General features: G+C 38.6%; 1 protein-coding gene and 1 long non-coding RNA gene across 2 annotated transcripts; both read left to right on the top strand.

The window, feature by feature from the left end:
* Positions 1-1,493: 1,493 nt before the first annotated feature.
* On the top strand, positions 1,494-7,685 carry LOC138893794 (uncharacterized). Its single transcript, XM_070178458.1, has 7 exons — positions 1,494-1,723; positions 2,061-2,125; positions 5,862-6,001; positions 6,161-6,441; positions 6,597-6,963; positions 7,333-7,529; positions 7,658-7,685. The coding sequence occupies exons 1-7, from the start codon at positions 1,494-1,496 to the stop codon at positions 7,683-7,685; spliced, it is 1,308 nt and encodes a 435-aa protein (XP_070034559.1).
* Positions 7,686-9,570: 1,885 nt separating this feature from the next.
* Positions 9,571-13,150, top strand: LOC117281172 (uncharacterized). The gene is made up of 3 exons (XR_004511789.2): positions 9,571-11,265; positions 11,609-11,675; positions 12,872-13,150. It is a non-coding gene; the product is annotated as an uncharacterized lncRNA (long non-coding RNA).
* The last annotated feature ends 4,225 nt before the right edge of the window (positions 13,151-17,375 follow it).

Here is a 17,375-nt window from a genome sequence, read left to right as displayed (position 1 = left end):
CAGTTGTCCGAGCGAGTTGAGTTGATTGTGGCACATGGGTTGTCTGTGCTGTTGTTATGGCACGTAAGTTATCCGTGCAGCATGTGGATAATGATCCACCCTCCTAAGGTATTCCTCTCACGTTTTTCCTTAATGACGTACACGCGGTCATGGAAAACTGAACAATGTTAGGTCTTTGTATATCTTCTTTATATGCAAATTGCTCGGGTGTACGCATGACTTATACAACATATCTCCTCTATATGCTAGCTCTGTACTTGTATACATGCCTCTTATTGCATATCTTCTCTATATGTCATTTCTTTTAAAGAAATGACACAGTACATATCTTCTCTATGTGATTTGACTTGCCTTTTTTCGCATATCTCCTCTATATGCTACCATGGTATCCTATTAAACGTTCGTGCATATCATCTCTATGTGAACCATGAACTTTACCTACAACTAGGCATCGACTTTGGCATTGTTAATGTGTATTCGTATGTATATTCATGACTTGTACATATTATATCACGTGAGTATCATTGATGATTCTTGCGACTTCCTCTCCGAGGTTAGTTATAATACTTATAGAGTACATGGGGTTAGTTGTACTCATACTATACTCTGCATTGAATTGTACAGATCCAGGTGTAGGCCTTGTTGAGAGCAGTGCTGGACCTTTTGCTGAGTTGCCGAGAGACGAGGTAGATTTTCATCCCATCCGCAGATCTTGGTGTCTCTTTCCATTTCTATTACTTTTATTATTATTCAGACAATATTTTTATATTATCAAACTTGTAGTCCTATTGTAAAGCTCATGATTCTGTATTACTAGTTTTGGGGGATTTATTAAATTTGGATGAGGTGTTGCGAGTTATTCCGCACACCAAGAATCTTTTCATAAGAGGTGATTTTAAAGGCCATATTGGAGAGAAGGCTGGGGGTATGACGATGTGCACGATGGGTTCAATTTTGGAGTTAGGAACGAGGGTGGTACTTTGCTCCTGGATTGTGCTAAGGCTTTTGATCTGGTGGTAGCTAACTCGTGTTTTCAGAAGAAGGAGGACCACTTTTTCATGTTCCGGAGTATAGTGGCCAAGACCCAGATTGATTATCTTCTCTGCAGGATGAGGGATAGAGGTCTATGCACTGATTACAAGGTTTTACCGAGTTAATGGCTTTCGACACAAGATAGGCTCTTGGTAATGGACTTGGAGATTAAGAAAGTAAGGAAGAGGAGAGTAGTGAATGGTCAACCCAAGATCAAGTGGGGAGTCTTGACTAAGGACAAAGCTCAAGAGTTAGGGGAGAAGTTGTTGGCTTTGGGGGCTTAGAGGAGTAGTGGGAATACAAGTAGTATGTGGACCACGACATCGGGCTATATTAGAGAAGCTTCTAGGGAGGTGCTAGGGGTCATGAAGGGACACTTCAGAGGTAACAAAGGGGACTGGTGATGGAATGGAGAGGTCTAAGTAAAAGTGAAAGCCAAGAAAGCCGCGTTTATGAAGCTAATGGAGAGCGCCAACGTGAAAGAGAAGAGGACGAATATGGAGCACTATCAAAAGGCAAAAAAAAAGGCGAGATTAGCGGTCACATCAGCTAAGACTGCATCCTTTGAGCGCTTGTATGGGGAACTTGGGGGCACAGGCAGTGACAAGAAACAGTACAGGTTAGCCAAGGCAAGAGAGAAGAAAGCTCGGGACCTGGACCAAATGAGGTTCATCAAAGAGAAGAAGGCAAGGTATCGGTGGAAGAGGCATGTATTAGGCGCAAGTGGTAGACATACTTCCATAAACTCCTGAACGAGGATAGGGACATGGGCATTGTGATCGAGGAGTTGGAGAACTCATAAAGCCAACGAGATTTCAGGTTTTGTAGGAGTATTAAGATTGAGAAGGTTGAGGAGGCTATGCCGAAGAAGAGTAGGGGTAGGGCGATCGGACAAGACAAAATTCTGGTGGAATATTTGAAGGACGCAGGCTGGGAAGGCTTGGAGTGGCTTACTGAATTGCTCAATTCTACCAGAAAGAACAAAAACATTGCTGATACTTTGGTTCTTTCTTTCCTAATGCAAATAGAATAATTGAGTTTTGGAGCTTAGGAAGAGGTGATTTTGAAAGAGGTTTTCACTACTACTTTGAGGGTAAGTAATTTCTATTTGGATTTTATTATATATCTTAATTCACCATAGATTTCTACACTTAAAATATAGAATTTTAAAGAAATAGTTGGGGCTGTTGTTTACAACTTAAGAGGGTGTATTTTGAGATTATGAGGGTCGATTTGGACTCGGATTTTTAATCTAATTATATATTTAGACCCATGAGTTTATGGATAGTCGGGATGTATCCCAATACTTAGTTTTTGATCGTGTGGGCTCGAGTTGACTTTTGTTGACTTTTTGGGATTTAATTAAAGATTGAAGTTTTATTACATGGGATTGACTTCTATGATATTATTTGAATCATTTGAGTAACATGTGACTAGATTCGAGTCGTTCAGAGATGAATTTGAAATGAAAAGCAGTCTTGGAAGGTTGAAGGTATTACTAGGCGGAGGTATGTCTCTTGTCTATCCTTGTAAGATGGAATTCTCCCTAAATGTGATCTATTTGCTACTTGTCATTTGATTTTTGAGCCACGTATATGCGTAACTAGGTTGTGACCATATCCGGTAGAGTTTGGCTTATGATTATGCCTTGTTTGGACTATGAAATTTGTTATCCATGTTTCATTGATTCTGTGACTACACGATGACTTATAATTATGGCTTAGAATGTCATGATCCAAAAATTCCACCAAAGGCCGCGATGGCTCCTAACCTGCTTGCTAGGCAAGTCAAAACCCATTAACAATACATAAACCAAGTTATTAAGTTATTTACAAGATATGATGTAAATATAAAAGTGGAAGTCTCAAAACTAATATAAAGATACAAATATCTGAGACTGGATCTAAACACAACCAAAACTATCTAGAAATACCCATAATCTGGTGTCACAACATCACGAACATCTAATTATAAGAGTAAACTGTGTCTAACGATATAGCAATATCTGTCTGAAAGAAACAAAAGGCACAAATAGATAATCCGGGAGGGGGACTCCATGTTCTACGGATTGGACAAAAATGCAGCTCACTACGAAGTCTCCAAAGCAAGCTCTATGTAACATGATGGGTATGACTGGTACCGGCCTTTGAATCTGCGCAAATGTGCAATAATATAGTATAAGTACAAAACCACGGTAGTTAGTAAGTATCAAGTCTAGCATCGAAGAAGTAGTAATGAGGGGTCGACATTGACACTTACTAACAATATAATAAGCAAGTAAAAATATAAGATAAAGCAATAGATAAGACTGAATATCATTAAACGGATACAAGGACAAGGCACAATACTATCAGATATTTTAACATGCTTGTTAGGTAAATGAAACACAATGTAATATTATATTATTCAATTTCTTCTAAATTCACGGTGTAAACCGAACAATATGTATGAAAGAGAGTTCATGAAACTAGAATTCATGTGTATGCTCATGATCAAATTTCAATACCTCACAGTACCAATCCATATGCCCGACACTAGCCAAGTGTCCAAACTAGCACCAATCTGGGTACCTACGCTCACAGGGCCCAAAGTAATATGGGCAATCACTTGACTCCGGAGGGACGGATGCATATTCAATCACTGTTGCAGCATGCAACCTGATCCACTAATCATACTGAAGTCCATAATCAATATCCGTTCTGTGCTTAGTGCCAAAATCCTTAATGCTCCTCAATATCCAACTCTCCAACTCATGTATATGCATATGAGATGATGTAATAAAGACGCACCGAACATAATAATAAAAATGCAGATGAGCATCAACATAGATAAAAGTTAGCTATGGATAATCATGTAATTCAACTTTCCAAAATAATTCAATTTGTTAATTTAATATTCTTAAGTCCGATCATAGTATTCAACATGCAATAGGGTTAATAATCACTAAATCATAAGTCAAGTACGATAATTACATAAATATGGTTAAAGTAGAAAGCCTAATACGGTGAAAGATGTCCGTCAGATTCAATTCAACAAGTCATAATTCTAGCATAGTCGCTAATCATGATTAAGATTCATCATGTTCTCAAAGAATCAATAAAACATGGATAACAATTCACAAAGTTTCAACAAGGTATAATATAAGCCTAACTCTAACTGACTGTGGTCAAAACCTACACACCCATATACGTTCGTCACCATATATATACGAAGCACCTAAATCAAGTAGCAAATAGCAAGCAAATCACCTATGGGGAGAATTTTCTCTTACAAGGATAGATAAGAGACTCCCCTCTATCCGGTAATAACTTAAACCTTCCAAACAACTTATCCTTTCAAATCAACATCCAAATACCTTGAATCTAGTCAAATATAACTCAATAGCGTTAAATAATGCTATGTAAATCAACTACAAAAAATAAATCTTTAATTTTTTATCAAATCCCTAAAAGTCAACAAAAGTCAATCCGGGCCCACATGGTCAAAACCCGCATCAAGGGGTATATACCAACTACCTAGAACCCTACGAGTCCAAATATGTAATTAGATTCCAAAACCAAGTCCAAATCAACACTCAAATCCCAAAACAATTCACCCCCTTAGTTGTAGACAAAAACCCAATTTTCTCTTTAAAATTGGACGATTAAAGTGTATAAATCCACGGGGATTCAAGATATCTATGTAAAAGTTACTTACCCACAAATAGTAATAAAAATCTCCTCAAAAATTGTGTCTTACCGAACTCCAAAACTCAAAATAATGAAAATGAGCTTACCCTCGAAATATATGAAGTCTTCTAGTGATTCCGCATCTGTGGCTAAAAATATCACTTATGCAACGCCGCTTCTGCAACAAATCTCTCGCACATGCGAGATTTCATTTACTGGATATTCACCGTATCTGCGATGCATTTACTACATCTGCGACATCACAAGTGCGCATATTCCTTGCATGCACGCCCTCGCATATGCGTAACAAGGTCAGCATATGCGGACTCCCAACTCTAGGCCTGATTATCTCATCTGCATCCAAATAATCCGCAGCTTCGACCTTGACCTTGTGCTCCCTCTTCTGCAGATGTGGCCAATCTCCATACAACATCAACTTCAAAAATGCGACTCAGCCACTGCGCACCGGCACTTAGACTTCCTGAGGTGCAATTCACTAGAACCTGAACTGCCAAATGACACCAAAATGCTCTGGAATCATTCCGAAGCACACCCAAGCCACTTGGGACCTCGTCCAATCATAACATCAAGTCCTAATACCTTATCCAAAGGCTCAAAATGCCACAACTAACATCAAAACCAAGAAAACAATGATAAATATTCAGCTCTTGACTTCCAAACTTCAAACTTCACCAAACACGTTAGAAACATGCCTAACTATTTCAGATTCCAACCAAACTTTGCACATGAGTCCTAGTAAACCAAATGAGCCTATCCAAGGTTCCTAAACTACAATCAGAGTCCGATAATACCAAAGTCAACTCCCGATCAAACCTATAAACTCTCCAAACCTTCAAATTGCCAACTTCCGACAAATATGGCTAAAACCTACCAGGAGCCTCCAAATACAAATCCGAACATACGCCCAAGTTCAAAATCACCATATGAACATATTGGAAAAATCAAATCACCAATACGAGACCGTATACTCAAAAGTCAAACCTTGATCAACTCTAGTAACTTGAGCTTTAAAAAATGAGACTAATAAGTGTACCAAATCCATCTCAAACCTTACCAAAGCCAAACTAACCCTCCAAAAATAGTTTAGTCATTAAAGTGATCCATCAAACTTTGATCTTCTGAATAATGTTCCTGCTATAGTATCTCTGGATAAAATCATGGAACTATGTAGAATGCCAACTATAGAGGAGGTTAAGGGAGCAGTCTTTGCTCTAAGTGGAGACATTGCAAGTGGACCTGATGGTTTCACTGGAGTGTTTTATCAAGAGTGCTGGGATATAGTATGTGAAGACATGGTTAACATGCTATAGAGTTTTTACAATGGGGCCTCACTTCCAAAATCAGTTACTCACACTAATCTGGTACTAATACCAAAGAAGTAGTTGGTTCATACATTCTGAGACTTAAGACCAATAAGTCTAAGTAATTTCATAAACAAGGTGATCTCAAGGGTAATGCATGTTAGATTAGAGAAGATTCTACCTTCTTTGATCTCCTCTAGATTTGTCAAAGGAAGGAGTATATTTGAGAATATCCTGCTTACACAAGAAATTGTAACAGATATAAGATTGAGGGGGAAACCTGCCAATGTTGTCATCAAATTGGATATGGACAAGGCTTATGATAGGGTGTCATGGAAATACTTACTTCATGTGTTGAGAAAGATGGGATTTGCCGAGCACTTCATTAACATGATATGGAATCTGATATCAAGCAATTGGTATTCAGTGAATGTTAATGGCCAAGCCTCGGATTTTTTCAAGTCAACAAGAGGTATCAAACAAGGCGATCCTTTATCTCTAGCTTTATTAATAATATCAGCTGAGGTACTATCGAGATCATTGAATATGTTACTTGAAGATAACAACTTCAAAGGATTTGGGTGCCAAAGTGGACAGATCAATTGAACCATTTGGATTATGCTGATGATACAATCGTCTTTGCATCTACTGATCCTTACTCTCTAAAGAAGGTAGTTTATGTCCTCGCACAGTATAAACAAACCTCTGGACAGCTTATTAACAAGACAAAGAGTTCATACTATATGCATGCTAAGATAGCAGGATCTATTGTCTCCTCTGTAGGTGCAAATACTGGTTTTCAAAAAGGTGAGATGCCATTTACTTACCTAGGATGTCCTATTTTCTATACAAGAAGGAGGAAGGATTATTATAATGAGGTGATCAAGAAGGTGAAAGCAAGGCTGCATTCCTGTGGAAAGGAAAGCTACTATCTTATGATGGTAAGGGAATTCTTATAACTAGTGTTCTTCAAAGTATCCCAACACATATACCATTAGTACTGGATCCCCCTAAAAATGTGTTGGAACACTTGCACAAGACCTTTGCTATATTTGTTTGGAGTAACAAAGAAGAACGAAGAAGTCGGCACTGGACAAAATGGCTTAACTTATGCCTACCAAAAGAGGAAGGTGGCATAGGTTTTAGGTAACTGTTTGATGTATCTAAAGCTCTATTTGCCAAGCTATGCTAGATGTTTAGAAAATCAAAGTCACTATGGTCAAACTACATGTGGAACAAGTACTGTAAGAAAGATATACCTACAGTAGTTCAATTTAGAAAAGGTTTACATCTATGGAGAAAAATGTTAGAGGCAAGGGAAGAGGTGGAACATGAGATATTATGCTAAAGCTAAAGAAATTAATAACACAACCAATATTGTGGATGAAGCTAAAGCAATTAGTAAAGGATTAGCTCACTGTGTAGAGCAACAACTTCACCCTCTCATTATTGAGACTGACTCTTTGATTATGAAAAGGATAATTGATGGGGAGTGGGATCCACCCTGGTGCATTGGGATAGAATTAAAGAAGATAAAGGGATTGAAGGATCAATACAATGTGATATTTTAACATGTACTAAGAGAAGAAAATATGGTAGTAGATTATTTAGCTAACCTGGCTTTTTCTGTTGCAGGTATAATATCATTTCACTCATTATCTGATTTACCAAGTACAGGAAAGAGATTAATTAATCTAGACAAAGCTCAAATGCCTAATCTTAGGATTAGAGTAACAAAAAGAAAGGCTCAAGATTAACGACCATAACATTATTTCACATTGTTTAAGCTGGACTGATGGTTGTGTGTGCTGGAAGATCACTCCAGTTTTACATTGCTTCAACTGGTGTGATGGTTGTGTGTGCTGGAAGACAATAGTTTCTGTGTGTTGGAACATCACTCCCCAGTGGTATTAGCATGTGATCATGCTCAAACTGGGGGTGATTTGACAGCAGACAGAATTTGGCAAGGCAAGCAGGCATTACAGATGCTACAACAAAGGTAAGCAAAAAGAAAGGATACTGATTGATTGACACAACACTTGATGCAATGCTTGAACATGCTGCTCTCTTGTAAACTTCTGAGTGTTGTTAAAATACCTCGCAATGGTATTATAATATAATCATGCTCAGCCTGGGGGTGCTTTAACAATATACAGAATTGACAAGACAAGCAGGTATAAAAAAGGCTACAACAAAACCTCACAAGCTACTACTAAGACCTTCAAGCAGTTTTTCTCTCACATCTGAAGACGAGACCACTATGACAATTTAATGATCTTAATCAGTGAATGCTGAAACTTCAAATCTGGATCAATAGACAAAATCCCTCAGTGCAGAACAAGATAACATCATTGGTGGAATATCGTGAATGCAACAGTATAATGCTGAGGCCATTTTTCAGTGGTATTAGCATGTTATCATGCTCATTCTGGTGGTGCCTAGCTTCTGGTCATTATATCATATTCTAGATGTGTGGGTACTTAAGCTAGAATGCAATGGTTATACATATGCTGTGATATGCTATTGTTCATAGGTACATTGTAATGACATTAACCATTGGTATTGGTGTGCTAACATGCCCAGTCTGGAGGTGTTGTTGCAGTGCATATTCATTGTTGTCGATGCAGGAATGGTGCTTATGTACAGGTTCCAACAGTAATCTCTTGGTTCATCCCTTGATCCAGAAGATAGAAGCAATCCTCATGTGTGTTTCTGGGACGAATCCAATGATATAGGGGAGAGAGGCACATCAGTTTCTATACTGTTAATTGCAGGTTGGATGGCAATACTCAGACATAGCTTATTTGGTCATTCCCAGAACTTGTTGGTGTTGCATGGAGATTCACAGATGCTTTGTCATTTGGAATGCAAAATTTGATGCTCGGTGAGAGCTTTGGAGGTGCTACATAACGGTTTTGCGCTTGGCATGTGGATACACTCACCACCTTATCTTGGTATTTGACTATTCTATCTACTGTAGTAACTAGATTTTATATTGTAGCTAGCTATAACTTTGCATATTTTACATTTGGTTGTTGGACAAATTGTAAACGTTTGATTCCTGTTTTTGGATTATTATATGTAAATATTTTAACCAAAAACAAATGCTCAATTGCTAGGGCCCAACAGTGGGTGCAAACTGTTTAACCCAAAAACTAATTTTAGAATAAATAATGGAATTTATATTTTAAGGCCACTAGTAAACGGATTTATCCAAATTGTCTTTAATGAAATAAAAAGCAACAATAATAAGTAAGGCAGAATTAAGAATGGAGTAAAGAAATTCTTGTTGTGCGTCAGCCTTTGATACAGCTACACAAGAACGAATTACGATTCTTCATGAATATTTTTGAAATGATAACTTTTCAGAAGGCTATGTAAAGTGTATTTTGTGTAGTCTAATATGTATTCTACAAGTGAATAATGTATAGTATTTATAACCTAAGTGGGACGTGATCATTTTAAGTTTCTATCCTATACATCATGCACGTGGTTAGTGGAGAGCGAAATTCTGGTTAGTCGTAACCATTATGGTATAACAAATGATCGTTCTGTACACATCATGTACATGGTCGTTCCCTGTCGTGTTTCTTCATCTCTTCCACTTCTGGCTTTTGTGCTTATAGGTACCGAACCGCTCTTGCTACGTATCACTACTCGGTTGAACCACATGGTAAGACCAATTTTTACGAATACATATAAGCCTGGGCTAACATCCCGAAACATCGTCAACTGAGTTTGTTTCTTCGAAAATACATAGCAACTCGCACATGGAAGAAACAATATTGACTAGGAATGATACAATAAGATATTCATGATCGTCGATATGTAGGGTGTGTATTCAATCATTTGGTTTGGGTTTTATAAATTGTATTTGCTTTTTTGATATTTCGTTTCATAAAGTAAATCGATCGTATCCAAAATAAATTCGTTTTGGTTCAATTTTTTTTTTCATTTGAGTTTTTGATTTTGGAATTTATATATTTTTTTCTTTAATTGCTTTCATCGCAATATGCCTTAAGATATGAGATCAAACAAAATAACGTATATAGCAAAATTTTCACATACTGCAATAGTGTATTACATGGAGATTACTTATTAGTAACTACTGTATTGGTAAAATTTGGTCTTACTGAGTGGCACAATGAAATTGTGACGCGTAGTGGAAGTGGTTCAGGACCTCGCCCTTCACTTTTAAGGCTATGCCAGACCATGAGCACAGGAGACGAAAACATGGGTAGCAGCGGAACCGTGATCGGGGCCATCTATTTGAATCCAAAATAAGGGTGACTAGAAAGCATGCACTCGGGGCAGGCTAAACACTTTCAGCATCAAGCTTCGCTAAAGCCGGAATCTTCCTAAGATCGTGGTCCCGTCTATTATGCTGTTACGGTTAACATTGATGAAGATCTTACCACCCCACTAACTATATACTCACCATGTAGGCTAGGATCTCTGAACAACTACATTCCCCCTAGGCTCTAAATACCTACTCTGGTTTACTTGGAGAACATCTGATTACATATATCATTTTGAGATCATTCATTGTGTGCTCTTCATATTCTTTTGTAAGGTTGTATTTCACTTTGTGTCTTTCATGGATTGTAATCTATTTCAACATAGCCACATCAGAGGACCATTGCATTTTGGATTGTTTAGGCTTGAATCAGGCACTTGGTTTGAAGTTGGTAATTCATGAACATAAGGGATTGTTCTTGATCGACGATTCGTGATTCTGAATGATCCTTTGGATAGGTTTTAGAAAGGTATTAGGACTTGTTGGAGTGATTAGACGGGGTCCAGGGGACCTCGAGTGTTCTTCGGATGAGTTTAGAAATATTTTGAAGTTGGATGGCAGTTCTGGTCTAGTGTGATCGCACCAACAAGGTTTGGTCTGTAGGTGCGAGTCCAAAGAAGCGAACGTGAGATCGCAGAAGCGGAGTTGGCTGGGGAGCTAAAAGTTCGTATCAGCAGAGGAGTTAGCGTAGAAACGAGTGTACAGGTGCGAAGGGTTGTCAACAGGAGTGGATGCGGATAAGCGTAAGGTCGAGGATCTAAGTGGGTTCCGCATCAGTGAGGGATTTCCACTGATGTAGTGTCACATAAGCGACATTTTGGCCGCAAAAGAGATAATCGCATGGCAGAATATGTTTTGATCAAGGATTTGGCTTATTTTATCATTTTTTAAGATTGGAGCTCGGATTGGGGAGATGATTTAGGCGATTTTCACCCACTTGGATTGGGTAAGTGTTATTAACTTAGATTTGATTATATTTGTGAATCTATCCTTGATTTTGGCTTTTGCTTGATGAAATCCAAAGGAGAAAATTGAGATTTTTGTAAAACGTTTTGGACAGTGAATATTTAAAATTTGAACACTGATTTGAAGTCGGATTTAGATGAAACTTATATATTTGGACTCATGTTGGAATAGTTGATCGGGATTTATAACTTTTGTCAGGTTTCAGAAAGTGGGCTCGGGTTGTCATTTTTTTGACTTTGTGTTTTTGATAAAATATTGAGCCTTTATGCTCCAATATTTTTTCCTTTTGCATTATTTGACATCGTGGTGTGCTATTCGACTAGATTCGAGCCGTTTGGAGGTCGGTTTGCATGGGAAGTGTTTTTGGAGTAATGATTCACGCACTTTGAGGTAAGTAACATGTCTAAACTTCGTATGAGGGTAGTTTTTCCGTTGGCTATGATATTTGAGGTATGTTTGGGGTGACGTACGTGCTAGGTGACTAGCTTATATGCGTACATCAAGGTTACTCATGATCCGGGTAGACCCTAGGCTATTATGTGCCTTATTTTACTATCATGATCCTTTATTTTCGTGTTTTCTTCACTTGTATGACTACGTGAGCTATTATTCATATTAGAAATCATGTCTAGGATATGTGCTTATCTGTTTGAGACATGATAGGGCTATTCTTGCTAGATTGAGCTGGTTGCCTTAATCGTAGTCATATTCTCAATCATGATGTATATTTGTATATTATATCACACATGTTGTCGATGCTCTTATATGTGTGACATAGTTTGAGCTTAGTACCGCGAGATATGAATATTTAAAACTTAGAGCGGTTGATGACTGATCGTGGACCATAAAGCCGATTTGATACTAATAATGAGGTTATGCATACGCCAGGCCCCACATTGGGCTAAGTGGTATTGATTATGAGGTGACACGTGCACGAGGCCCCACGTTGGACTAAGCGATATTGATCGTTGACTTAGATCTAATCAGCGCTGGGGCAAGAACCTGCCCTTCTGGAATTAGGTATTAATCGTGAGCGCATGTACATGGTCACATATGTGCTTGGTGATTGACTTGTGATAGGCACCCATACAGTGCTGAGTGTTGTTGAGTGTGATGATTGAAGGGTAACTATGCCAGGTACCATACATGTACTGAGATTTGATATACTTGGTGATTTATCTGCGATATTATTAATTTTGGCATTTATACTTGTCAGGCATGTACTATGTTGTATTTCTTCCCTCATGCTTATTGGTACTTGGCGTCTCTATTTGATGTATTAAACTTGGAATCACAATTAAATTGATAAAATAATGTTTAGATGACTTATGTGAAGAATTTATGCCTTAACTGCTATTCTTAAAAAGTATGCTTATTTTCCTTCTATTTGTAAAAGGTTAAATTTAATATTACTTGAGCTACTTTTCTTTTGCCGTTATTTAACCGTTATTGTTGTAATTGATTATTGAAAATGAGCATTGGACCTTGCCGAGATCGTCACTGCTTTCAGCTCGAGGTTACGTTTGCTACTTATTGAGTACATGGGATCGGTTGTACTCATACTACACTCTGCACTTTATGTACAGATGCAGGTGCTGTTGAGAGAGGTGATTGCTTAGGAGTGGCAACAGTTCTTGGAAATTTTGAGGTAGCTGCTATTTGTCATTGGTAGGCCTTGAAGTCCCCTTTCTCATAGTTTATGTTATTGTTGTTCTATATTTTAGACAATACTATATTTTGAGATCAGACACTGTATTTTAATTCTTTAGCACTCATGTACTCATCGACACCAGATCTTGGGATTGTCCTAGTTGTATTATTGCTATGGACTTTATTTATTTATGATTATTCCGATGTTGAGATTATTTATCACTGTTATTTAAGTTTGTTTATGTTTATTGAATGTCGGCTTGCCTAGCAAGCCGTGTTAGGCGTCGTCACGGCTCCGATAGGATTTTGGTCTATGATAGTGTTAAAATTAGTTTTTGGTGTTAAATAGTTCGGCACCCTTCGTGGGCCCCTAGCAATTGAACGTTTGATCCAAAGTCACACTGCTTCATTTTAATATTTGCTATTCTCACTTGTCGATTATTTATTCAAAGAAACGTCATGTTTATGATCTACAGCCAAGCCGTGGAAGCCATCCAACTAGCGGAAAAAATTGGAGAAATACGAACCCCAAATAATTAGTTAACCAAGACCTCGGCATCCCGTTCAAGGAAAAACTCCCCTGTAAGATCTACTATTAGGGGTAATGAACGATGCAGGTTGGAGGAGAAGGTAAAAGGTTTTATGATGCAGCAGTATCAGTTGAACACCCAAATCAGAGAGGCATTGAGGATCCTGACATGGGGTCAAATGTTGCAATGCCTACCTAACATCTGAGGGTGCATATCGACATGGAGACCCCCCAACTCTATACTATGTAATATAACAACAGGGGGATTTAAAAATAATACTAAAGCCAGAGGTTCAGGTATGCCCAAAAATGTTGAGTTACAGAATTTAACTCTAGCCTTACAATAATAGGTCAACGAGCATAATGAGATGATCAAATAGATCTTAGGAGTTCCACCCGTTATAAAGTGAATTGACATTAAGCTATTTGGGTCACCAATACCTCCGAATCCATGGTACCCATCTTCTCCCATCCCTTAGAACCCACCAACTCAATGAGTTGGGTAGCGATGTGCTTGAGATCTTTGAAAAGATTGACCTCACTGGGCACCGAGTAAGTGACAACCTGTTGTTCACTAGTACCGGTAGTGAGAGCATCAGAACCCTCCAGAATTGAGGTTGTTATTTCTATAGTGCCCTCTGCTGGACCTCCTCTTGTGTGAAAGGATTCGCTTGGGAAGGTAAAGACTCAAGGTCCTGAGAAAGCTCTAACACTTTTACCCAAGATAGAACATATTGGGAAAGCCACAACCATTCTTCTAGAATTACGCTTGTCGCTTCCTCCATGGGCAGAGCGATAGTTTGAGGATCTTCCTCCTCAGATTTGACCAAAACAAGGTTGAGTTAGGCAGGTTCTTCAAAAGTGTTTCCCTGAACGGCTTGGAAAGTGGCGTAGGGACTACTCCCTTCGATCCTAGGATGTGCGATCTTTTTCTCGATTAAGGTTCTATTTCTCCCGGAACCAGATTTTCTCATTCTAAAAGAAGAACCTGATTTGAACCACCAGATACTTCTTGCACCATCTTGGATCATAGTCATTACCATAATCAGGTATCAGGGTCTCAAGTCCTGATGAGTCATGTTGATTCTTCCCTCACAGTAGACTTTAGTAGAACAAAGGTGGAGAAGATGTCAAAAAGTAAAGGATACATAGCCTTCGAATCCAAGTGACGAAGGCAGATAACTAGCCTCCAAACTTGGAGACCGACATGGGCTAGGTTTACTTTGTACTGAACACGGATTTCAGCAATATCTTTATCAATCGAAAATTTAAATCCCATGGTAAAGTTCTATGAATAGATGAAATAATGGTGGGGGCTATGACTAGTGAGCCTCTTACCCTAGCAGGAAATTTGAAGGACGAGATCTTCTCTCTCGTTCCATCAGTAGACTTCTCGCACCCGGGAAAGGATATCCTGGGTGATGAGAGAGGGATATATGAGCACAGGGGGAACTTCGATAGCCCTTATGTTTATTGGTATTCCCCCTAACATTACAATTGTTGTCCTTTTTAGACACATTCGGTATGATGTCTGAAACTATCTGCTTTGGTAGGGAAGATAAGTTAAACTTCTTGATGGTCTTCCTCTTCTTCGCTGGAGGAGATGCATCAAGAACCACCATTATCTCAATGTCGGCAACATCAGAGGTATCTTCCATGGTGAATGAAGTAGAAATGGAGGAGGGTCGCTCTTCCGAGGAGTTTCAACTGCTAGAGTTCATTGTTGAAAGTTAAGAAGTTTAGAGGGAAGTATCGAAACACTTCTTAAAGTAGAGAAGGCAAAATCTTTTGTTGTTGCCAGAAAGAGAACGAAGGTTTAGGTAGTGAGTAAAATATAGGAAGATCCACTCTTTTTAAAAGGAAAAGTCATCATTACCTCGGTAAGACTGAAGATGTGGTTCGCAATTGGATCTTGACATATGTCTCATATATTAAATGGATACGATGTTTGGCGTTACGGATCCAAAATGGGGGTGTCAAAAATAAATCGATTTTCTTGCTTAAGGAAATTCCCACTTTTAAGATGCTTCTAGGAAGCTTCTAGAAAGCGAACAACCATAAAACATGTGGTCCAAACGTGTCAAGCAATGCTGCATACCCGAGGCCAAGATATCCCAGGATGTTCAAGCACCACACTCGCTCACCAGAATAATATTTACGGGAGCAATAAAAACCTTCTTCGGATAAAAAATTCAAAATTAACAAGGAGGCATTCAAATTATCCTAATTGGAAACATCTTTACAAAATATTTATAAAAAGCATAGATAAAAGTACATGTTAACGTTTTTCAATAATCAAAAGTTCCAACAGATTACAAAAGAAGTTATCCACAATGCCCACAGCTAGCCAAAGACAAAAGAAAAAAAGAAGAAAAATAAAAGACTTCTAAACAACACCCGACAATGGTCACTGCACTTATCATGTCACTTCACTTATCGGGCCAAGAGGCGGCGGAGCAGAAGGATATGGATCAACCTGAGGAACAGAAGGGAAAGGGTATGACTCAGTACGCTACTCTTCAACCTCCTCTTTGGTAAGGTTTTGAAGGGCATCCCTTTCTGAAAATTCTTCTCTGGAGAAGACAAATCCATAGCATGCTGGACTATCTCTATCATCTGTATCACCTTCTCAATTTTTTCCTCCAAGTCATGGATTCCTACATAGACACCCTGTCACGCCCCAAACTCAAGGAGCGCGACCGGCGCTCAACCGAGAGAACCCGGCCGGGCAAGCCTATTAGACTTCCTTCTACCCAAACTCATCCATGAATAAAGAGAAGATGTACTCCATTAATCAATCACTGAGAAGATTTTATTAACGACTTCCTTTTTTATTTCCATTAGTAGATTCATTCATAACTTCCAAAACATTACGAGTTTATAGAATTAATAAAAACATAATTTCCAAGTACCAACATTTCTAGTTCAATTCCCGACATCAACCATAACCCATAACCTGTCTACGGAGCCTAAGTACAATAGAAGAGTAATATGGAACTACCGGCAACAAGGCCCCGACTATACCTCAAAATACAGTACATGAGAAACAAAAGATACATGACCCCGAAATTAAGTGGGGCTCACCAAATCAGCTGAAAAGAGTGTACTGCTATCACTGATCAATGCCGCCTGCTGAAGAACCACCTGCATCCATTAAAGATGCAGTGCCCCCGGCAAAAGGGACATTAGTACTGTCGAATAGCACTAGTATGTATAGCTAAAAATCCTCTTTCAAAATAGAATACCCATATAAGAAAAGGCAACACATAGAAATAGCAAGTCACAATCAACAATATCCAAACGTCCAGTTAAAACATAATAATTTTCAAAATACGAACTTCATATATAATTTTGGTTGGAAGATCATTAGCACCGATATACCACTGTCTTTGTTATCACGGAGTCCGATCACGCCCGATCGGCTAGTCCATCTCCCCATGAACAATGTGGTTTGACATGTGATGCGAAAGAAAGTTGTTACCAAGAGTAGTACCACCATATGCGCAATATGGCGTCTGATCTCCACCCGATCAGCTAGGCCGCCTTCCCACATCTGCCGTGTGGGTTGACTTTTTCAATCCACAAAGGTTCCAGTTTCATCCCAATTAAGGGGAATAATATCACAATTTCCAAAGATTCTAATTTCATCCCAAATAAGGGGAATAATCCCAATCCACCCCTACACCGGCACGTGTAGTTTCAGGTGCGAGCCTTATGACCCACCCTTCCTCGGTATTGCTAATGATGCTCCCAAAAATAATTTTGATTTGATTTGCAAATAGAAATACCATAAACACAATTGTACTCACCTCAACATCTTTCACATTGTATAAATTCTCATTAGTAATTTCAGTCATTCACAACGACAATATTTCCTTGGCTCATTAGGCCATTCATAAGATTCTTTATTC

Source organism: Nicotiana tomentosiformis, chromosome 6, assembly GCF_000390325.3.
Source record: "Nicotiana tomentosiformis chromosome 6, ASM39032v3, whole genome shotgun sequence".
Lineage (NCBI taxonomy): Eukaryota > Viridiplantae > Streptophyta > Magnoliopsida > Solanales > Solanaceae > Nicotiana > Nicotiana tomentosiformis.
This window is presented reverse-complemented; position numbering and strand designations above follow the sequence as displayed.

Bases quoted from the DNA above. Each gene is read 5' to 3' on its own strand.
- LOC138893794 (XM_070178458.1), top strand. From the start codon at position 1,494: ATGGAGAGCGCCAACGTGAAAGAGAAGAGGACGAATATGGAGCACTAT. The intron at 6,964-7,332 runs GTAAGGGAATTC...GAAAAATGTTAG, and splicing joins AAAGCTACTATCTTATGATG to AGGCAAGGGAAGAGGTGGAA. The intron at 7,530-7,657 runs GTGCATTGGGAT...TTTCTGTTGCAG, and splicing joins GGGGAGTGGGATCCACCCTG to GTATAATATCATTTCACTCA.